The sequence below is a fragment of the Bubalus kerabau genome, chromosome 6 (genome assembly GCF_029407905.1).
Source record: "Bubalus kerabau isolate K-KA32 ecotype Philippines breed swamp buffalo chromosome 6, PCC_UOA_SB_1v2, whole genome shotgun sequence".
NCBI lineage: Eukaryota > Metazoa > Chordata > Mammalia > Artiodactyla > Bovidae > Bubalus > Bubalus kerabau.
The window spans coordinates 101512435-101536579 of record NC_073629.1 but is presented as its reverse complement, the minus strand read 5'-3'; the positions used below and the strand labels follow the sequence as shown (position 1 = coordinate 101536579).

The window sequence follows — 24145 nt, the reverse complement described above, 5'->3', positions numbered from 1 at the left end:
GTCTGAGTTGGAAGATAAGTGTCAGCCACTTTGTTGATACCAAAGCCCAAGTGATGTCCCAGAAGGAGAGTCAACTCCAGCCACTTCTGCCTAACTCCTCAAGAACTCCCAGATTAGAGAAGCAGTGTTTCCAGTGGGAGTTCAGAGTGGGACATGGGTTGGCTCTGTGAGGAATTGGAAGTTGATGATCAGGCTCCCTATAGAACTATTTGGTGTTGGGGTCTCTCCAGCTGGAAAGAAGGATGGCACCTCTCCCAGGTCTTAATTTATTTTGCAAGTCAGTTACCAGGCTTATTCATCTCTGACAATGTGCCTCTATCCAGTGGGTGATCACCAATCATTGCAGGAGACAAAAAGAATAGTGAAAGCAGAGTGAGAAAGCTAATTGACCACCCTAAGTAACTGTGACATTGCAGCTGACTTCTAGACCCCAAAGAGGACTGACCATTTTTCTCTTCATCGCCTATGGTCTATACCCCAGCTCTAATGCATGTGTATGTTTTATCCCTAATATAGGAAGTTGTTGCTAACAGTAAGCTAAATGAGCAGCCCCTCCTCCTGTACTAATTCTGGGATCCCCACTTCTTCCTGCCTGCCCCTTTCTTTTTAGAGGACAGTCCAAAAGGCCACATAAAATTGCCAGGGTCTTGGTACCTCCAAATGCCCCAACATCGAATCATACAAAGTAAACTCAGAAACTACATTCATTACCACAGAATTAGCAGGAAAAAGAAGGTACAGTGAAGGGATGGGGCATCAGTAGGACATGACAGAGTGGTAAAATTCTTAATCTCAGAAAGAAAGTGCCTCCTTAAACCTCTCCCAGCAAAGAGACTGAGGTCAGCTTACAAGACTTACAAGATATCCAACTGTCCTTATTTCTCTGCTCTCCTAGGGTTCTTTCTGCAAGCTGACCTAGGACTCTGTTCTGTTTACTCACTTGCTCTACGTCAGTAGCTGCAGAACTTCCTTATGCATATAACAGAGAAAGTCCAAACATGGGGCCCTCCAGCTCAGGCTCTTATCTCCCACCAGGATGAGCTTGAACAGCATCTCCAGCTTGCCCTCCTGTTTCTCAATGATAACTTCATGCACTGCAATCTCTATGCCCTTAAACTATCAATGAGGTCTCATACTTTCATGTACAGTGTATTGTGCAGAACTGGCAGAACACTCAAGCCACTGGTGATCTGACTGAAGGAGATGCTGAAAAGGACCTGGACAACTGAGGGTTACCTATTTCTATAAATGAGTTATAAATGGTGTTCATGAAAAAAAATCTGACAGGTATCTGTTCATCCACGTGTGTATGCCCTGAGTGCTGTAATGCACAGTCATCATTTTTTATAAAGAATGATAAAAAGCTTACAGGTTTAACCTTTAAATGACCCCTTATCTATCAAAAAAGTTCCACATGTATTTAAAAATATTAAATAATCAATCATGCAAACTGAGTCAGTTAAACTGAAATAATGCTTATCTAATAAAATAGATGTGGTGATAGCTAATTAAAGCCATATTCAACATATAAAAGTTTAAAATTCACATGAAACTATGTTATGCAATAAGAAACAAGCATGAGAAGCTGTTATGAGTTGAACTGTGTTCTCCCAAGATTGATAGGTTTCCCCAACGGCTCAGAAGGTGAAGAATTTGTTTACAGTGCAGGAGAAGCAGGAGATGCAGGTTCGATCCCTGGGTTGGGAAGATCCTCTGGAGGGGGAAATGGCAATCCACTCTAGTATTCCTGTCTGCAAAATTCCATGGACAGAGGAGCCTGGCGAGCTATAGTCCATAGGGTTGCAAAAGAGTCGGACACAACTGAGCAACTGAGCAAGACTGATATGTTGAAGTCCTAATCTCCAGCACCTCAGAATGTGACCTTATTTGGAAATAGGGTCATTGCACATGTAATTAGTTAAACTGAGGTCATACTGGAGCAGGGTAGGCCCCTAATCCAATATGACTGCTGTCCTTCTAAAATGGTCATGTGAAAATACAAACACATAGGAAGAATGCCATGTGACAAAGAAGAAACTGGAGTTATGGAGCTGTATGTCAAGGAATGCCAAAGACTCCTGGCAAACCACCAGAAGCTAGGAAGAGGCAGGAAGGATTTCCCTACTAGTTTCAGAGGGAGCATGACCCTGCTGATACCTTGATTTCAGACTTATCACCTCCAGAACTGAGACAGTAAATTTCTATTGTTTTAATCCACCCAGTTTGTGGAAGTTTGTTACAGTAGCCATAGGAAACTAATACAGCATTTTCAGTATCTCTTGTATGTTAAGTTACTAATATTAATGTCTTTATTTTTAAAATTATTTTCTAAAATAACAGTAATTTTGACTTCTGGGAGAATAGTTCTATACATTTTAACATGTATACAGATAGGTAGATAGATACATATGTATATTTATATAACCATCAACTCTAAGATACTGTTAATGTCTTGATTTTTAACAGCTGTTATTGAAACAAGTGCAATGAAACTGTTTCACACAGGCTTAAGTAAATTTCTAGTCCTTTCACTTCAAAATTTAGACCTTGTATTTACACTTCAGTAATACATTTTTAATTCCTAAAATAAAAATAACCTTTAAAAGTCTACTAACTTTAGTTTATTCATTGTCTTTAAAGCTCTATCATTGAGAAAGTTACCTTCAATAAGAATTCATCTACAGTTTTGGAAAAAAACTGATAAATCACCATTCTTCACAGGAAGCAGTCAACATAAAAGATACACACTGTTGCAACACTTATACCACTTATTGCTATCAGCTTATTATACCCACAAGTATGGAGTTTTCCCTTTATCTTCTAGCACCATACTCATTATAAAAATTCACATCTCTCTCTCTTAACTAAGTCTGTTTTAAATTTCTAAACACTCACTATTCAACAAACTTTTTTTTATTGCAGTGTAATTTACAATGTTATGTTAGTTTCAAGTGTAAAGCAAAGTGAAAGTTATATAGACACACATATATATTCTTTTTCAAATTCTTTTCCATTATAGGTTATTACAAGATATTGAGTATAGTTCCCCTGTGCTATACAGAAGATCCTCATTGTCTGCCTATTTTATATGTAGTAGTCTATACATGTTAACCCCAAATTTCTAATTTATCTCACCCCAACTCCCACTATCCCCTTTGGTAACCATGTTTGTTTTCTATGTCTGTGACTCTATTTCCATTTTGTAAATAAATTCATTTGTATCACTTTTCAGATTCCACATATAAGTTATACGATATCTGTCTTTGACTAACTTCATTTAGTGTGATAATCTCTAGGTCCATCCATGTTGCGGCAAATGATATTATTTCATACTTTTCATGGCTAAGTAATATTCCATTGTATATATGTACCACATCTTCTTAATCTATTCATCTTTCTCTAGACATTTAGGTTGCTTCCATGTCTTGGTAATTGTAAATAGTGCTGCTATGAACATTGATGCCCAGGAGTAAGACTGCTGGATCATACGGTAGATCTATTTTTAGTTTTTTAAGGAACATCCATACACTTCTCCACAGAGGCTGAACCAATTTACATTTCCACCAACAGAGTAAGAGGGTCCATTTCTCTTTACAGCCTCTATAGCACTTACTTTTTTTATAGATTTTTTTGATGATGGCCATTCTGACTGGTGTAAGGAGATATTTCATCATAGTAAAGCTGGGAGGGATTGGAGGCAGGAGGAAAAGGGGACGACAGAGGATGAGATGGCTGGATGGCATCACCGACTCGATGGACGTGAGTTTAAGTGAACTCCGGGAGTTGGTGATGGACAGGGAGGCCTGGCATGCTGCGATTCATGGGGTCGCCAAGAGTCGGACACGACTGAGTGACTGAACTGAACTGAACTGAGCATCTTTTCATGTGCCTGTTAGCCATCTTCATGTCTTCTTTGGAAAAATGTTTATTTAGGTCTTCTGCCTATTTTTTTTTATTAGACTGTTTGTTTTTTTCATATTAAACTACAGGAGCTGTTTGTATATTTTTGGAAATTAACAATAACTTGAATATTAAGATATGTGTGTGAGGTACTGTGGTAGAAGAGGAAGGAGAAAATTCATTGCCTAAGAAAGAAAAAGAGCAATGTGATTTTAAAACCTGCTAAGTTTCTACTCTAAAAAATGTTACCACTTATCCCTTAAAGGTATGCAGCTGCTTTCCCTGCTGGAATATCTCACATATAAATTAAGTCATTTTTCCCCACATAGAAATTTTATTATGATTTTATATCTATTCTAACTTACAACACTATACAGCTTTTTAGGTGAGGGTATCTTTTGTTCCTCTAAATAATATAGATTAAAAATAAATTACCTATAGAAATCAACACCAGCAATACTTATTACTGCTGCACTTTACAAAAGCTGTACTACAGAATAATTACACAGATGTTTATTGATAATATATACATGCTCATAATTATAAACTTAACTACTTAATGTGTAAGCTATGAATAACTTCCAGAAATGGATCTTTTTATTATTATTGACTTTGTAATTACATTTCTTTCACATAAAGTAGTACTTAGCATTGTGACTGTAGTCTTGAAGATTATCCACACACAAATTATGCATTTATTAGAAAATGTGTAGGCTAAAACTATGGGGCTCAACTGTCAGAATATATGATAATTTCTGGATAAACATTTGTATAATTAAGATATACCAACACTGAAGGCCCCTGTAAGATTTTATCCAATTTTTGAAAATCTAAATATTCAAATAAATATAATATTTCTGCATACAAGAGAAAAACTATCAATGCTTCTTTTCCATCAATCAAGTCAGTTTTCCCTGAGAAGACACAATCCTCCTTTAAGTTCTACCAGACACGGAGACATTAATTTAAAATATGATGATGGGTCAACATCTTAAAATTATTAGTAAATTATACTTGTACCATTCTTATACCATCTGCAGATTCCTGAGTAAGTATTTTCCCAAGGTTTATACTACAACTATTTCCATGGGCTCCTTAGACAGGTTAAAATGCAGATGCTTAAAACATCTGAACTCTATTACCTTCATAATACCGAGAGAACAGAAAGATCTATTCACAGAGCTTCAAACTTACAGATGTCCATGAAAAGACTAATTTATAATTTTCCCCTTTTACAAGGAGCAATATCTCTGATTCAGTACTATCTTGTAAAAGAAATGTATCCTTTGAGCATAACAAGCTACAGTCCTCCCATTTCTTTATATCAAGCTGGGAAACTTTTAGTTCTAATTCAAAATTGGATGTTTTCTACAGAGCATTTGTGTTTTAACCAGTCCATGACGTCCCATTACCAGATTCCATGTGGAAAGTAATCAGAAGTTACTGAATATAAATACTCTTTGTACAAAGTCTTTGTTGTCTAATTTATTTTGTTTCAATTTTTTTCTTTTATGTTGTGCTTTTTCTTTATTTTTAAATTTACTTATTTAAGTAATAAAGTATTTAAAATACTTCATGTTTACCTTGTTTAAATTCCTTTATGAATCTTTGCTTTAAAAGAATGTTTAAAAGAAATACCCTAATTTCCCTTACTTCCTAAAGCATCAGCCTTCAGTAACTTTCCAATTCGGAGGTTTTAACTATGGCTTGGATATAGTAAGGAAATAAATAAGAATTTTTAATAGTAGCACTGAGTAATTATATTGAGGGTTTTTTTTAAAGTAACTTTATTTATTTATTATTTTTGGCTGTGCTGGATATTCGTTGCTGCTCGGGCTCTTCTCCAGCGGTGGTGAGCAAGGGCTACTCTAGTTGCGGAGCATGAACTTCTCATTGCAATGGCTTCTCTTGTTGCAGAGCACAGGCTCTAGGACACGTGGGTTTGGTAGTTGCGGCTCCCAGGCTCTAGAGCACAGGCTCAGTAGTTATGGAACATGCACTTAGTTGCTCCAAGGCATGTGGGATCTTCCAGGATCAGGGACTGAACGCATGTCTCCTGCACTGGCAGGCAGATTCCTTACCACTGAGCCACCAGGGAAGCCCCTATATTGAATGTGAAGTGAAATTATAAAGTGAAGAACATGATTACTGTCTTGCTATATACAAATCATTTTTTTGCTTATCTCTTGGTAATACTTTTATAAAACCTATCATCTAGATTGTCACATACTCACATTTTAGGTTTAAGAGATGAGGAATGGTTCTCTAATTTTACATACTAAACGATGGTTTGGGACTTCCCTGGTGGTCCAGTGGTTAAAACTCTGTGCTCCCAACACAGGGTACCCATGTCTGATCATCTGGTGCGGGAAGATGATGCATGATGCAGCCAAAAAAATTAACGGTGGTTCATGCCAAGATACAGAACTCAGAATGATAAAGAATGGAATATTCTTCTCTTTCACCCTCACTAGCATAAATTAAAATCAGAAAAATAAAGATTACACAACTCATGTTTCTCAAATAGCATTACTTAAAAATGATTAATTCATTATCCTACCTTCATCTATGAAATCCAATGTAGGAATCAGAAAATATGCTTAAATATATTCTTTATCCAGTCCCTAAAACTATCAGACAAGAGCTCATCATCCTAAAAAGCATGCCAACTCTCATACTGTAGAAGAAAAAAATCTGATTTAAACATGACCTGGATCATTCACAACATCTGATTTCATTTACAACTTGACATTATAGTCATTTTCAAAATATATACTTCTTTAAAACTCTTCTTTCTCAACTGCCCCTTCAAAGTTTGAAAATTATTTCAAATACAGTATCTCTTACTATAAAATGACTACTTGAAACTTTTCAATTCAATATATTTAAACAAGAAACTTAAAAATTAATTGATATAAACTCATAAAAAGAATATGATCTACAGATGAATAATGAAATGCCCATATTCATTTTCATACTTTCAGAATTAAAGCTGCACACTTTAATTACCTGTTATTCAATTCATTATTACAAATATGTACAGAAACACACAAAGGAATAGCCTCAAATAAACAAAACTTTCTCAATCTACCGTTTCTGTATTCTGACACAGGATAAATTTAGATAAATTTACATTTCACATTTGCAAAACAAATTGTGGTATATGTTGCTTTAAAAAGAAACAGGATTCAGTGATTCTCAATAATCAAAAGTAGGTTGCTTTATATAAAACACCACAATGTGCTACTCTTCAAATGGGAAAAAAAAAAAAATTCAAATACATCTGTTTTACCTGGGGAGAAGACAGCTAGATGTTTGGGGTTCCTGTTTATATGTGTTCCTGTGTCTGTTTAATTCTAAAAACAGCCTCTCTCCAACTCCTTTCAAAAATCAATATTTTTTCAGTAAATATGAGCATATACTATACAATAAAATGGATAATGTGTACTTCCAAAGTGCTATAACAGTCCAAATAGAAAAAAAAAATCAGTATTTAAATTTCCCCACATAGCAAGTCAGTGTTAAACAATGTCATTTTTTCTCCTTTCTCCCTATCCATTTCACAAATCAGGACTACTGAATTTGTATATTTAATAAGATGAACAAACTGACTAGAAGCTCTAGAGCAATAAAAGAAAAATCATTTTCATTCCCCCACAAACAAAAAGATAAAACAAAAGCAAATATGAAGACTTGTTAAATGAGAAGCATTTGAAAAACCCAACGTGACCAGCTTTTGATTTACCCCAGTCTGACAAGGAAGACAGACCCCACCCCCACTCCAGATTGTGCCTTTTTTTTTTCCTTGGGTGGGGGTGTGGAGAAGAAGCTGTCACATTTCCATCTTCGGGTATTGTTAAGTCCACAGCCTAGATTCCCAAGTATCTGGTCCAGGGGAAAAAAACATTAAAGTAGATAATTAAAACTGTCTGAAATGCACGGCATTTTGCTGAGATTTTTTCCCATTTTTAAAGTTAATTATACCCAGCTTCAATCTGCAAAGACTAGATTGCCTCTGACAGCCTGTCCCTCAAACGTTCCCTGTAAGACCGCTTGCTCCAGATTCACTAACAGTTCGCTCTTCTCTAAACTTAAATTAGAAAAACGCATTTCAGAAATGATTACATCCAGAAAGCCATACTTCCCCATCCTTTTTGCTTTGGCGTGGGGTGTAGAACGAAGAATAAAAAAGAGACCTATTCGCTCCTCAAACAAAAAGAAATGGGGGTAGTGGAGGAAAGAGCAGCAGTGGACCTGACGAAATGTTGAGAAAAGTTTTTTATGTGACTAGTTTGTCCTTCGGCAGAGGATCGGGAGTTGGGCAAAAAGCCGGGGTCCTAGCTCAGGGCTTGTGCAAAGAGAAGGCACCTGCAGAAGAGGAGGCCGGGGACCCGAGAGAAGCCGAGCGAGCACCTACCGACTTGCAGCACATTCTCCACGGAGCCGCTGTCCAGCAGACGGATACCCCGGCGGAAGGGGAGCCCCTCACCGCCACCGCCGCCGGCCACTCCAGCCCCAGAGCCCAGTCCGGGGGACGCCCCCGCTACGGCGGCCCCGGGGGCGGAGCCGGCCGGAGCGGCGGCCCCGGGGGGTGGCGGCGGCCCCTCCTCGGCCGGCGAAGCCCCCGCGGCGCCGCCAGCCGCGCCGGCGCCAGGGCCGCCGCGGTACTGGAAGCTGGAGTACATGCAGATCTCCCGCTCATTCCGCGGGAAGGACCAGTAGACGATGCGGCGCTGCACGGGCTCCGGGATCCGCTCAAAGCGCTCCTCCACCCGCTCGTACGCCCACTTTTCTGCCACCGTCTTGGCGGCGCAGTCCAGCAAGGACTCGGGCTGCAGGTGGGGGCGGGCCCCCGGGGTTAGGCAGCTGCCGCCGACGCCCCCCACCCCGCCGCCGGCCGCCCCGGGCGAACCGCGAGGGTGGTGAGCCTGTGGACTGGGCCACGAGCACAGGCGCTTGGCCGGAGAGACCGGCGACGGCGAGAGCAGTTCCTCTCGCTCACCTCCTTCCGCCATTGCTGGGGACTGACTGACTGACTGAGGCGGCGGCGGCGGCACCGGCTGCGGCGGAGACCCCGGCCACGGCCACGCGCCCCGCGCAAGCGCCCAGCTGCGGCACCGAGGGGCGGGGCGAGCAAACCCGCGAGCCGGCCGGCCCGAGTGGGGAGCCTGGGCCGGTCCGGTGCGCGCGCCGCGAGGGCCGACAGGGGCAGCCAGAGGACGAGCGGGAGGCGGCGCGCGCTGTCCGGGCCGCCGCGAGCGCGAGGAGGGACGGGAGCGAGCACGGGCTGGCGGCGCGCGCCAGGCGCAGACTGCCCAGAATGCGCACCGAGCGCTCGCGCCTGGCCGACTTCCACCTAGGGGACACCCAGGGTCGAGGAGCGCCCGACACCCGCGCCAGCCCGCGCGCCTCCGACCCACCTGCAGCCTGGAGGGAAAGGAGTGGACTGTGCGGCCAAGTGAAACGGCCCGGAGCGAGTATTGCGCGAAGCCGCAAGCAAAGTGCTAGGCTTGCAGGGCGGAGAAAGAGAGATAACTCAAAATCAAGGGTCCTCTGGTAGATGGACCAGACGGGCGACAGCCACAGAGGAGCGAATGATCTGGCAGAAAGACGCTAGGAAGACGCTAGGGGGGAAAATTGGAAAGTTTCATTGATGAAAACTCCCCTCACATCACAGCAATGTAGAATAAAGTCAGCGGTCCCGTCCAGAGCCAGGCAAAGTCGCGCCAGACCCCGACTGGACAATGGGACGCCAAGATCTCACCGCCACGGCAGCTACAGCCTCTGGGGGATTTGAAGGGTTTTAGAACCTTGCATCCTAGGAAACAAAACACTTTCGTGTGGTTTTTGGTACAATTCTCTAATCACCTGAGTCCAGTCTCAATTAAGGCTTTATATTTTCCTCACTTGGCTCAGTCTTCTGCACTTTCATATTAATTATAACAAGTAACACATATTTTTATATATTTGTGTAATGGTCCGTCAAGTCAAAGCTATGGTTTTTCTAATAGTCATGTATGGATGTGAGAGTTGGACTATAAAGAAAGCTGAGCGCTGAAGAATTGTAAACTGTGGTGTTGGAGGATACTCTTGAGAGTCCCTTGGACTGCAAAGAGATCCAACCAGTCCATCCTAAAGGAAATCAGTTCTGAATATTCACTGGAAGAACTGATGCTAAAGCTGAAACTCCAATACTTTGGCCACCTGGTGAGAAGATCTGACTCATTTGAAAAGACCCTGATGCTGGGAAAGATTGAAGGCAGGAGGGGAGGGGGACGACAGAGGATGAGATGGTTGGATGGCATCACCGACTGGATGGACATGAATTTAGTAAGCTCAGGGAGTTGATGATGGACAGGGAAGCCTGGCGTGCTGTAGTCCATGGGGTCTCAAAGAGTCGAACACGACTGAGCCACTGAACTGAACTGTAATGTTCAACTGCCTGTGCACTCCATGAGAGCAAAGATCATGTCTGTTTTCTTCTTGACAATTTATACTCTGACACAGCAACTTTACCACTAACTCCTCCATAAACAATACTGAGTTGTAAGTGACGGTATGTTGGTCAGTCAAGAAAACTTATTTCAGATTTGCAAACAAATTAATCTCTAAAACGTTAAAATGTTCCAAAAACTGTAGAGACTTCCTTCAATTGTGTTCTGTGTCCAAAATGAACAACTTCTAGAGTTTAGTATAAAATAAGGATTAGAAAAGAGTAAATGACTGAAGATGTACAGGGACCGAAGTAGCTTGATTTTGCTATAATCTCAGAATTTAAAGGGGCTTCCCTTATGGCTCAGCTGGTAAAGATTCTGCCTGCAATGTGGGATACCTGGGTTCGATGCCTGGGTTGGGAAGATCCGCTGGAGAAGGGGAAGGCTATCCACTCGTTCTGGCCTAGAGAATTCCATGGACTGTATAGTCCATGGGGTTGCAAAGAGTCAGACACGACTGAGCGATTTTCACTTCACTTCAGAATTTAAAAAGTATAGCTATAGAATTACAGAATTACAGTGAAAATCACACTTGTTACTTGTATGATGCTAATCATATTATTTGTAAAAGGGAGGTAGTAATGATAAATGATAACCTACACATAAAATTTACTAGAAGTAATTCAAATCTAGTGTTTCTTCAGTGTAGTAGATAACATGTTTATGTCTGTAAATGGATTTATATCTGCAAATATCTAAATGAATTATTGTGAAGTAGCATAAACCCTTGTTGTTTAGTTGCTAAATCATGTCCGACTCTTTGCCACCCCATGGACTGTAGCCTGCCAGGCTCCTCTGTCCATAAGATTTCCCAGACAAGAATACTGGAGTGGATTGCCATTTCCTTCTCCAGGGGATCTTCCTGACCCAAGGATAGAACCCAAGTCTCCTGCATTAGCAGGGGGATTCTTTACTGTTGAGCTACCATGGAAGCCAGCATAATCCCTTGCTGTGCTGTGCTGTGCTTAGTTGCTCAGTGGTGTCCGACTCTTTCTTACCCCCATGGACTGTAGCCCGCCAGGCTCCTCTGTCCATGGGAATTCTCAGGCAAGAATACTAGAGTGGTTGCCATGCCCTCCTCCAGGGGATATTCCCAACCCAGGGATCAAACCCACGTTTCCTGCATTGCAGGCAGATTCTTTACCAGCTGAGCCACCAGGGAAGCCCAGCATAATCCCTCAACTCCCTTAGATCTGGTACCACAATTACAGACTTTCATGGCACCATTCTTTTCCTTCCTAGAACTTATCAGAGTTTATTTTGAGGGTGAGTATTCCTTTAATGCCTTTCTCCCTAACTAGATTATGAGCTAATGTAAGAGCAGAAAATATTTCTATGTAAAGGCCTATCTCTAACACTCACTGTAATGCTACATATATTATTGTTGTTGATCAGTCGCTTAGTCGCATAAGACTCTGCAACCCCATCAACTGCAGCACACCAGGCTTCCCTGTCCTTCACCTGTCCCCTGTCCTTGGAGTTTGCTCAAATTCATGTCCATTGAGTCAGAGATGCTAGCTAACCATCTCATCCTCTGCCGACCCCTTCACCTTTTGCCTTCAGTCTTTCCCAGCATCAGGGTCTTTTCCAATGAGTTGGCTCTTTGGATTAAGTGGCCAAAGTATTGGAGTTTCAGCTTCAGTATCAGTCCTGCCAATGAAAATTCAGGGTTGATGTCCTTTAGGATTGACTGGTTTGATTTCCTTGCAGTCCAAGGGATTCTCAAGAGTCTTCTTCAGCATGCTGCTCAAAAAAATTTTCTTTCTGAATCAATGAATATGTTTGAGTAAATATCTGGTTTACTCAACAGCTGGAAACTATGGTTAATAGAGGTTGGGACATAAGAAGACATGTTACTTTAAACATTTATTAAGTGTCAAGTTTGTTTCTTACAAGTTTGATTTAACTAGGTGTTTTTCCTTATCTGGAGGACATTAAAATTTATAGAAAAGTACAAAGAATAGCATAATCTATACCCATATACTCACCACTCAGAATTAATAATTATTACTTAATATAGCAGAAGTCCACTTTAACTGCCTCCATATAGCATACCTGGGAGCAAGTACAACTTGAGTTTGGAGTCCATTTTTAAATTATGTGTGTGTGCATATGTAACATTGTTTTGTGTATACTTCATTTAATTAAATGGTATCACAGCTGCCTACTATCATATTGGTAACTTTCTTTTTCCAGTGCATACTGTTTAATTGCCAATTAAATTTGATAATATGTAATTGAATTTGTAAATATTTAGATGACGGGTAAGATGAATTTTCCTTCTTTGTTTTTGTTTTCCAATTTTTTATTAGCTCTCTGTGTACTTTTTAAACCTTCTATATAAATCTTATAATCTACTCTGTTTCCAAAATTCCTTCAGGAATTCTTCTTGGAATTACATTAAATTTATAGATTAATTTGGGGTCAACTACAACCACTCCAGTACTCTTGCTTGGAAAATCCCATGGACGGAAGAGCCTGGTAGGCTGCAGTCCATGGGGTCACGAAGAGTCGGACACGACTGAGCCGACTTCACTTTCACTTTTCACTTTCATGCATTGGAGAAGGAAATGGCAACCCACTCCAGTGTTCTTGCCTGGAGAATCCCAGGGATGGCAGAGCCTGGTGGGCTGCCATCTATGGGGTCGCACAGAGTCAGACACGACTGAAGCGACTTAGCAGCAGCACAACTGTCTTTATAAATATAATGTATCCTTTCATTTATATGAGTGTTCTTTGCCAATTTTTTCAAGAAAACTATTTTATTATTACTCTTATATCTATTTTGTGACCCTAGTTATTGATAGATCTTTTCCAAAATATCATTAAACAAGAAATAATCTCATCTCTGGCAGCTTAACATCGTTAGTGAGATATGATAAAACATGTGGAAAGTTAAATAACAGTAAAAGACTGTAATAATACAAAAAAAGTAATAGCTTCAGAAGATTGTCAGGTGATTTGAAAAAGCACTCATTATTTTGGGAATCAGAAGAAAGATTGGTTTGGGTAAAACTTGTGAGAGGGAGCTCTACTGTAGTCTTATTTCATGTAGGTCTTGGAGAATGAATAGGATTCAAATATGCCCAAAAGCTTAGGTAAGGAATTTCAATTATGTTGAACAACTTCAGCAAAAGCCCAAAAGCTGAAAAGTACAGAACATTCATGGAACAGTTAAAAATAAATGTTTGTATATAAAAATGGGAAATAAAGATTAGAAATGCCTTTTAAAGCCACATTATGGGTAATATTAAATGCCAGGTTAAGGAACATGAAGTTAAGTTTATAGTATGGGCAACGGGGAACCGAGATAGTGAAGGTTGTTAGACATCTATGTAGCATGATAGCACTGAATGTAACCTATGTTTTCCACATCTCTTCCCTCATTAGTATGCTTTGTATGTTAGTCGCTCAGTCGTGTCCAACTCTTTTCTATCCCATGGACTGTAGCCTGCCAGGCTCCTCTGTCCATGGAATTCTCCAGGTGAGAATACTGGAGTGAGTTGCCATTCCCTTCTCCAGGGAATCTTCCTGACCCAGGGATCAAACCCAGGTCTCCTGTATTGAAGGCAGATTCTTTACCATCTGAGCCACAAGGGGAGTGCCAGTGTGCTTTGTACTTAGCACATAATAGACCCTCAATAAATGTTCCATGAATGAATGAATCGTCTGGCTGTGATGTGGTGAATCTATTCAAAGGGGAGAAAAAGAGACATAGAAATCTTTTAGGTACCTATTCCAACAATCTGGTCATGAATTGTGGTGGCCTCAATTCAGATGACAGTAGGAAAAGAAATTTCTCTGAATAAACTGCTTCTGCCCTATTGTTTCTAAAAAATAATGATATAATGACATTGTACCGTAGAGTAGCAGGGTGACTTTTTTCCCCTGATAGCTCATGAAGCTACATTTTGTGTTTTCTGATATATTTGCCATTTTTAAACAAATACAAATAAATAAGCTACTATTTGTGAGGAGGTGGGTTGGTGGTAAAGAATCAGCCTGCCAATGCAGGAGACATGGGTTCAATCCCTGGGTCAAGAAGATTTTCCTGGAGAAGGAAATGGCTGCCTACTCCAGTATTCTTGCCTGGGAAAGCCTATGGACAAAGGAGCCCAGTGGGCTACAGTCCATGAGGTCACAAAAGAGTCAGACATGCTTAGCGATTAAACAACAACAACAAATAGTGAAGGATACTAGGTTGCTTAAGATAGCCTGGACATTAAGAACGAAAGAAACTGGGATTTCCCTGGCAGTGGTTAAGACTCCATGCTTCCAACACAGTAGGTGCGGATCAATTCCTGATTGGGGAACTAAGATCCGACATGCAACAAAGGCACAAGCAAAAAATAAAAACAAAAAAACTTCCAAAAGAAAAGAAGAATGAAAGAAACCATATGTGACCCTGAGCTGGAACCAGGGAAACCTAGAATTGATACAGAGGAAGTTACAGGAAGGAGGAAAGAACATCTAATGATGATGATACTTAAAATTGATACAATGTTTTACAGTTTTTAGCTAGAAAATAAAGCATTCCTGAAGAAAATTGATGCTGACCAAGAATATTAATTTTATTCTAATTCCATGTGGGCCCTAAATTGCTGCTTGTTAATCCTGTTATTCATTTCCAATTGACTAGCATCTTTATTCCCATTTTACCTTTGTAGAAATGCTCAGAAATATTGTGTTTTAATCAAGGTCACTAGCAAGTGAGTGACAGATCCAGAACTCAAATCCACCTTGTTGAATTCTGAGTCCAGTGACTTTTCCTTTCTATACATTAGTTGTCTCACCTAAGAGGCAAAGTATTTTGTAAGGATAGAATTAAAGTGACCATATATCCTCTCCTGGATAAGGACTCAAATTTGGCCTGAAGGGGGCTATCAGATTGATTAACTTAGAAGGGAATAAGCAATGAGATTTCTCAGTAAAGCATGAGAACTGTTCCATTGGTTATAGTTAAATAATGAAACTTTAGGAAATAAGAAGGAAAAAGAGGGTAAGAACAGGAGGAAGGTGAAGGAGAAGAAGAAAGATGAAAAGGAAAAGCAGCAGTGACTTGTAGTAAGAAAGAGACCATATCACACTGGAAATATTAGCAGGTGAAATAATAATGAGACCCCAAATCAGGTCTTGTTTATCCGTGGTTTGTGTGGAGTAAATATGGAGGTCAGTGTCCCTGAGAGCTATATGAAGCCACTGTTGACATCTGCCAGCTCTTTTCAAAATTAGCCTAAACATTGGTTCACGTTAAAATAATACCAGTTTATTGATGTTAGCGTTATTGTTCTAACACTTTAAATACAAAAGTCAACATACAATGTGGGGCTGGCTTATAGTCGGTCTAGTTTAGGAACAGACATTAAACAAATAAACCTATAAATATATAAATACAGATGGTAAAAACATGACATATAAGATTTTGGGGAATATGTAAAACGTGGCTGGGAATAGCAAGTACTTAAGATTAATTGGAACACAAAGATTGTGGTGAGAAGTACCAGGAAAAGACTATAAAAGAGACTTGAGAAACATTGGGAAAAGCTTTAGACTGCTAACTTAAGGAATCTGAGTTCTCTTAGCTTGGCAGAGGGAAGCCAATGAAGGTGTTTTGAGCAAGAGAGTAGCATGAAAAAAAGGCCTGTTTGGGGAAGATTAATCAGACAAATGTGTGTGGGATCAATGGGAAGGAGAAATGGAGGCAGAGGATAAGTTAGAAGGCTATGGCAATATGTGAGAAGGAGGTAGTAAAGCCCCGTAGAGGACACACGACATCTAGACATCAAGGCTGAATTCCAGCCTGCACTCCATTCACCTGGCCCTGCACCTAAAGGGTTGCAATTTGAGTGCCTTTCAAATTCTCACCAAGGAACCATATGGGTAGTGATCCTAGGCCTGTATTACCCTGTTTCATCTCTCTCCTCTGGTGAGAGAACTGATCCATTTCAAAGAGACCGAAGTCTAAAGATACTTCTTTTATAGCATTGCAATGTCCAGGGTGAAAACACAAATACCAAAATCAATGACCAGGAAGAATGCATGATATTTTATGACAGCTCTTTTAATGTCAGGAAAATTTTGAGCCAGTATTAAAAACAAATCTTCAAAATTGCATTTGTGGAACATCCTCAACCCTTTAGGAATGGAACAAAAACCATGGGTGAGGGATAGAGTTAGGCTCAGAAATGGGGATTTAGGCATCATTTGGGAAGTAAACTTATATGCAATCCAGAATAATTTATATGATAATGGACTTTATTCTGGTTTCAGTCTCAAAATGTAATGACAGACACCTATGCTCGATGATAATGCTAACTTTGAAAGTAAAAGTGAAAGTCACTCAGTAGTGTCTGACTATTTGTGACCCTATGGACTATACAGTCCATGGAATTCTCCAGGCCAGAATACTGGAGTAGGTAGCCTTTCCCTTCCCAACCCAGGGGTCAAACACAGGTCTCCCGCATTGCAGGCAGATTCTTTACCAGCTGAGCCACCAGGGGAGCCCAAGAATACTGGAGTGGGTAGCCTATTCCTTCTCCAGCCAATCTTCCTGACCCAGGAATTGAACCAGGGTCTCCTTCCTTGTAGGCAGGTTCTTTACCAGCTGAGCTACCAGGAAAGCAAATGCTAACTTTGAATATAAATGAAATACTGATAAACTGGGGGTAGGGAAAGATATTTGAGAAATGGAAAGGAAAATCATGATTAAAACAATATTGAGGACTTCCCTCGTGGCATAGTGGATAGGAATCTGCCTGCCAATTCAGGGGACACAGGTTTGATCCCTGGTCTAGGAAGATTCCACATGCAGTGGAGCAGCTAAGGCCATGTACCACAACTACTGAAGCCCATGCGACTGTGCTCCACAACAAGAGATGCCACCACGATGAGAAGCCCATACACCACAACTAGAGAGCAGCCCCTGCTTGCCGCAATTAGAAAAAGCCTGTTGCAAAGCAACGAAGATTTAGCACAGCCAAAAGTAAATATAAATAAATAAAAATATTTTAAAAATTGACTTGATTGGCCCTATTACCCAGCCCTGCCATATTTCTTCCAGTGAAGAACAACGATAAAATTAGAGGGATTTAGCTCCACGGGTAAGCTCCAACTTGTCTAATGGATTGCAGTAATCCCACACCCCATTCTAAAGTGATTCGTTCAGGGATAGGCAGTTATAAGTCAATCAATGTATGGCATTTCCCTTGCACTGGGGATTGGTTTGGGAATGGGTATAACCCACTAGGCCAATGAGACATGGTTTGCTGGCAACTTCCAGGAAAGAAATGTTCTCACTGTCTTAAAAGAGCTTGTGGAAGTAACTCTCTGAGTGCTCTGACATAGAAAAGGAGATTGCTGATAGCATGCAATGAAGACAAGGGTAAGCCAGGCTTCACTTGAAGGTGACACACCAGAGGCTATGGGAAACACAGAAAATAACTAGATTTCTGACGGCATTCTTGAACAGCTGAATCAAACCTACCTAATGCCCTCTATGTCTATTGACACCCAGTTACATGAGTCAATAAGTCCCCTTTATGTTTTATTATTTTTTGAGATATAATTTACACGTATTAAAATGCACAACCTCTAAATGTACAGCTTAGTGACTCTCTACATATGTACATAACTATGAGGCCATCACACGCATCAAAATATAGAATATTTCTGTCATTCCATAAAGTTCCTTTGTATCCCTTTTCAGTCAATATGAATGCCCACCACCCCCACCCCCACCCCGCTGCCCCAGAGACACATTATTCAAGTAGAATCCTATGATATGAATTCCTTTGTCTGGCTTTTTCCGCTAAGCATGTTTTAAGAGTCATCTTTGTTATTCCCACATATCAGCAATTTGTTCTGTTTTAATCCTGAGTAGTATTCCATTATACAAATGTACCACATGTCCATTTTTCTTTATCCATTCTCCCTTTGATGGACATTTGGCGTGTGTGTTAGTCAAGAAGGATTAGGTGTGTGAAAGCTTTATTAGAAGTTAAGCTTTATAGGGAACACAGAGAGGAAACTATGAACTAGGGAAAGACTGTGCGAGCTATCAGGGCTCCCCTGGTGGCTCAGCAGTAAAGAATCCATCTGCAATTCAGGAGATGCAGGAGATGTGGGTTAGATCCCTGGGTCAGGAAGATCCCCTGGAGGAGGGCATGGAAGCCCACTCCAGTATTCTTGTCCCATGGACAGAGAGCCTGGTGGGCTATAGTCCATAGGGTCGCACAGTGACTCAGCATGCTTGCACGCACATGACAGCCATCAGAACTCTATGCTGGTGAAGAAGAAAGGAAAAGAAGGAAGATTGAGTGGAAGGGTCTTAGACTGCAATTCAGTTCTAAGAATGTTAGACAAAACCGGTCACCCATCAAAGAGGTCCTGCATCTCCCGGGATCAGGTCTGACTTAGTATCTCTTTTACACTCAGTCAGAAGAGCAACCTGTGGAAACCATGGCCTTTGAGTGAACATGGGGATGGATTTTAGAGCACAGCAATCAAGATGGTTAATAAAGAATGCCCTCACAATGTAATCTTCTCGGATCACAGAGATCCGAGAAGGGCATTTTTATGGCTTCCACAGTCTACCCTTTATTTCACAGATTTACTTCTCCTTACAGGATTGGGGAACATACCTTCCATAGTTCTCTTTCTGAGAGGAAACTCAGAAGAGGAAGGTTGACTGGGTGAGGTACAACCTTCATTGCTACAACTGATCCTGGGGCCACAACCAGTATTCATTTTCTTCCTCCTCTACTTATCCATTCTGAATTTGCCCCACCCTCAATTATCACCTCAGAGCTCACTTAGTGGTGTGACTAAATTTACAGTCCTTAGGATTCTGAGCCCTTAGTAATCATATCTTTCTCAGGCCAGGATGTTTTCATGTGTCTGGTCACAGTTACAGTGGGGCAAGGGAGTACCAGGAGGCACCCCAATAGATCTCTTGGATTCTGTGTGTTTCCTCCCTGACCCCACTGTGTAAAAGGAACACCATCTCCTTCTGCTGAAGGGTCAGTGACTCCTGCCAATGTTGTGACTCCTTACCTGCTAGTCTCAGGACACAAGTCTCTGGTGCACTGGTAGGAGCTGTAGTTTGTGGTGCAGTGGACCAGGGCCTTAATCCTGCAGAACCTACTGTTGTGAAGACAGGAAGTGCACAATCCCCAGAAGGTCACTGGCAATGATTATAAGTGGGACCACTCCTGCTTCTATTCTTTGGTTTCAGGACATCTGTCTTCTTCCTAATAGAGACACAGCACTGTATGCGTGCATGTGTACTAAGTTGCTTCAGTTGTGTCCGACTCTTTGCGACCCCATGGACTGTAGCCCACCAGGGTCCTCTGTCCATAGGATTCTCCAGGCAAGAATACTGGAGTGGGTTGTCATGCCCTCCTCCAGACGATCTTTCCAACCCAGGGATTGAACTAGCAAATCTTATGTCTCCTGAGTTGGCAGGTGGGTTCTTTACTACTAGCACCACCTGGGAACCCCACAGCACTACATAGAGGTCCCTAATTTGATGCACACACAGCATTGAAGGATGGCACCCATCCCTTCAGAATGTTGTCTCTGGGGACTTCTCTGGTGGTTCAGTGGCTAAAACTCTGCACTCCTAGTGCAGGAGGGCAGGGTTCAATCCCTAGTGAAGAAACTAGATCCCACATGCTACAACTAAGAGTCCATATGCCTCAACTGAAAGATCCTGCATGCTACAACTAAGCTCTGGCACAGCCACATAAACAAATATTTCTTTAGAAAAGAATGCTATGGCGCTTCCCTGGTGACTCTGTGGTAAAGAATCCACCTGCCAGTGCAGGAGAGGTTGGTTTGATCCCTGGTCTGGAAAGATGCCATATGCAGAGGAGCAACTTAGCCCATGTACCACAGGTATTGAGCCTGTGCTCTAGAGCCCAGGAGCCACAAAAACTGAGCCCATGTACCGCAACTGCTGAAGCCTGTGCACCTATAGCCTGTGCTCCACAAGAGAAACCACCACAATGAGAAGCCCGAGGGCCATAACTAAAGAGTAGCCCCCTGCTCACTGCAACTAGAGAAAAGCTCATGCGGCAACAAAGACCCAGCACAGCCCCAAATAAATGAATAAATAATTTTTTTAAGAAAAGAATGTTATCTCTGAGCTGAGCAGTTTAAATGCACCTGTAGAAGGCCTTTCTAGCATTCTATGAGGCTGGCTGCTTCTGGATGATGTGTTATCTGATATGGCCAGTGGATTTCACAGTCAAATCAGATGATTCTAACACACCTTTTGTTATGAAATGGGTCTCCTGGTTAGATGCTATTCTGTGTGAGATTCCATGCCTGTAGATCAGGGATTCCATAGTCCCCGAGTAGCGGTTTTTGGCTGAGGTCTGTGGGCAGGTATGACAATTTGTATGTAGAATAGGATTTCTATTCTACATACATTCCTCTGAGAACAAACTCCTGACTCTTCTAGAATGGAAGGGGTCTTATATATTTGATCTGCCAGAAACCAGTTAGTCTCTGAAAAACAGTGCCATATCGGGGGCTTGGCTCTTTATCTTGATCAGAAACAGGTTGAACACTCAAGGAAACAAAAGCTAGATCAACCTTAGTAAGGACCTGCCATTGGGCCTGTACGTAGTCTCAATTTCTGCCACAATCATCATCACTCTTTTGTGTTCCTATCATGCTAGTTGTGGGATAGCCAATGACAAAGGCTGGCTAACACCAATTAACCAAGTCATTTTGTCTGCTTCAATGTTCAGTGTCTCTTTCATAATAGATGCTTTCTGGTGCTGTGTAATTTAAAAAAAAAAAAAAATTGTTTTCCTTCTAAGCTCCTGACCAGATGGCCCATGCTGAGGCCACTGCCCAGGAATCTCTATATATTTTCACCTCTCTAACCCCTTCTCTCATCCTCACAAAGCAGACAACCAGATGCACTGCTCCCAGCTCTACTCATTTGGAATTTATTTCCTCTCCATCATTTTTCAAGGCCACTGCTGAATATGACTATAATTAAATCAGTATCCATTTTTGGCTTTCACCCACATTCCAAGCAGACTCACCCATAAACCAAGCTCAGGCTTTTTCTTTCTCTTTCAACCATTGTGTCAGACCTCCTTCTCCCCACAGTCATAGGGGCAAGCTCAAAGAAGGGCAATGATGCAACCATGGTAGGTATATGAGAGCTTGAACTTCCTGCTCACACTCTCAGGCTCCTAGAGTCCTAAATGTACCATTTCCATCTTACAATAGACACATGCTGGGTACGTCAGAATTTATGACTTGGCCTTTCCAACAAAATCTAGCTCATAATGGGAAGTTCCATACTCAAAGTTACGTAGTGCCCCATAATCTAGTGTGTAACCAGTAATGCATCTGGTGCTGTTTATTGCAGGGTGTATAATCCTCTCCTGTGAGGTGCATGCCCTTGTTCCAGAATTTCAAGGCCTTCATTATGATTCTAATACTGGGGCTTGCCATAAATTCCATATTAAATCTTTTCTCACTATTGACAGCTCCACCTGGACCTGCTGAATCATACAACTCAACCATCAAGGCTGCCTGCTGTACAGATTGAACCTGCTTCAGACTCTTTCCTACTTTAGGTCCCGTTGAAAGCCAGCTGCATTCAATGTTACCTCAGTATACAGGCTAGAATAGCATCCTTAGGTATGGAATATGTTACCTTCAGAAGCTGATGGAGCCTACCAGGCTCTGTACTTTTTTTTGTATTAGGAAATACAAGATGCAGCAATTTTGTTTTTCACTTGGAGGAGATATCCTGGGATGCCCTGAAACTGGGCCCCTAAATGCCTTCCAAAGTGGCAAATGCATGATTTGCAGTAGAGTTTATTTCTCACCCTTTGTTTCATCCTCATCCTAGTAACCTAGTGCTCATTCTGTTCCATCAGCATAATGTCATCAATGTAATAAACGATTGTGATACTCTTTGAGATTGTCAGGATCATACTGCATTATGATGCTGCAGAAAACAGCATAGCCCCAAAGCAAAACTATAAATAATTGTGATGGTTAATTCTATGTGTCAACTTGACCAGACCACTGAGTGTCCAGATATTTAGTCAAACATTATTCTGGGTGTTTTGTGACAGTGTTTTTGGATGAGATTAACATTTACATCACACATAGCGCGGGCGGCTGCGACGGCGCACATAGCGCGGCCGAGAGGAGTTACCCCACGTCCGAGGCCAGGGGCAGAAGCCAGGAGGACCCTATGCCTGAGGGGCGGCGGCCAAGAGGAGTTATCCAACGTCCGAGGTCAGGGGTAGCGGCCGAGAGTGCCAGGCTGCGACAGCGCAGGAACGGCGGAGAGGAGCTACCCCACGTCCGAGGTCAGGAGCAGCGGCAGGGAGGAGCTACCACGCGTCCGAGGTCAGGGGCAGCGGCGGAGAGTGCTAGGCTGCGACAGCGCAGGAACGGCGGAGAGGAGCTACCCCACGTCCGAGGTCAGGGGCGGCAGCCAGGAGGAGCAACCCCACCTCCAAGGAGAGGTGGCTGCGCGGGCGCAGGAGGGCCTAGAGGAGCTCTTCCACGTTTAAGGTGAGGAGGGGCGGTGGTGAGGAGATACCCCTCGTCCAAGGTAAGGAGCAGCGGCTGCGCTTTGCTGGAGCACCCTAAAGAGATATCCCACGTCCAAGGTAAGAGAAACCCAAGTAAGACGGTAGGTGTTGAGAGAGGGCATCAGAGGACAGACACACTGAAACCATACTCGCAGAAAACTAGTCAATCTAATCACACTAGGACCACAGCCTTGTCTAACTCAATTAAACTAAGCCATGCCCGTGGGGCCACCCAAGACAGGCGGGTCATGGGAGAGGTCTGACAGAATGTGGTCCACTGGAGAAGGGAATGGCAAACCACTTCAGTATTCTTGCCTTGAGAACCCCATGAACAGTATGAAAAGGCAAAATGATAGGATACTGAAAGAGGAACGCCTCACGTCAGTAGGTGCCCAATATGCTACTGGAGATCAGTGGAGAAATAACTCCAGAAAGAATGAAGGGATGGAGCCAAAGCAAAAACAATACCCAGTTGTGGATGTGACTGGTGATAGAACCAAGGTCCGATGCTGTAAAGAGCAATATTGCATAGGAACCTGGAATGTCAGGTCCATGAATCAAGGCAAATTGGAAGTGGTCAAACAGGAGATGGCAAGAGTGAATGCTGACATTCTAGGAATCAGCGAACTACAAAGGACTGGAATGGGTGAATTTAACTCAGATGACCATTATATCTACTACCGCGGGCAGGAATCCCCTAGAAGAAATGGAGTGGCCATCATGGTCAACAAAAGACTCCAAAATGCAGTACTTGGATGCAATCTCAAAAACAACAGAATGATCTCTGTTCGTTTCCAAGGCAAACCACTCAATATCACAGTAATCCAAGCCTATGCCCCAACCAGTAACGCTGAAGAAGCTGAAATTGAATGCTTCTATGAAGGCCTACAAGACCTTTTAGAACTAAAACCCCCAAAAGATGTTCTTTTCATTATAAGGGACTGGAATGAAAAAGTAGGAAGTCAAGAAACACCTGGAGTAACAGGAAAATTTGGCCTTGGAATATGGAATAAAGCAGTGCAAAGGCTAATAGAGTTTTGCCAAGAGAATGCACTGGTCATAGCAAACACCCTCTTCCAACAACACAAGAGAAGACTCTACACATGGACATCACCCAGATGGTCAACACCAAAATCAGATTGATTATATTCTTTGCAACCAAAGATGGAGAAGCTC

At 41.9% G+C, this 24145-nt stretch overlaps 1 protein-coding gene across 1 annotated transcript in view; it reads right to left on the bottom strand.

Annotated features, from left to right (window-relative positions):
- ZSWIM5 (zinc finger SWIM-type containing 5) overlaps window positions 1–8982 on the bottom strand; it is a 139860-nt gene extending 130878 nt beyond the window's left edge. Inside the window, exon 1 of the mRNA XM_055586072.1 lies at window positions 8318–8982. Coding sequence (XP_055442047.1) covers window positions 8318–8915 — 598 coding nt within the window. The 5' untranslated portion in view covers window positions 8916–8982. The remainder of the gene's footprint in view (window positions 1–8317) is intronic.
- Between the last annotated feature and the right edge of the window lie 15163 nt (window positions 8983–24145).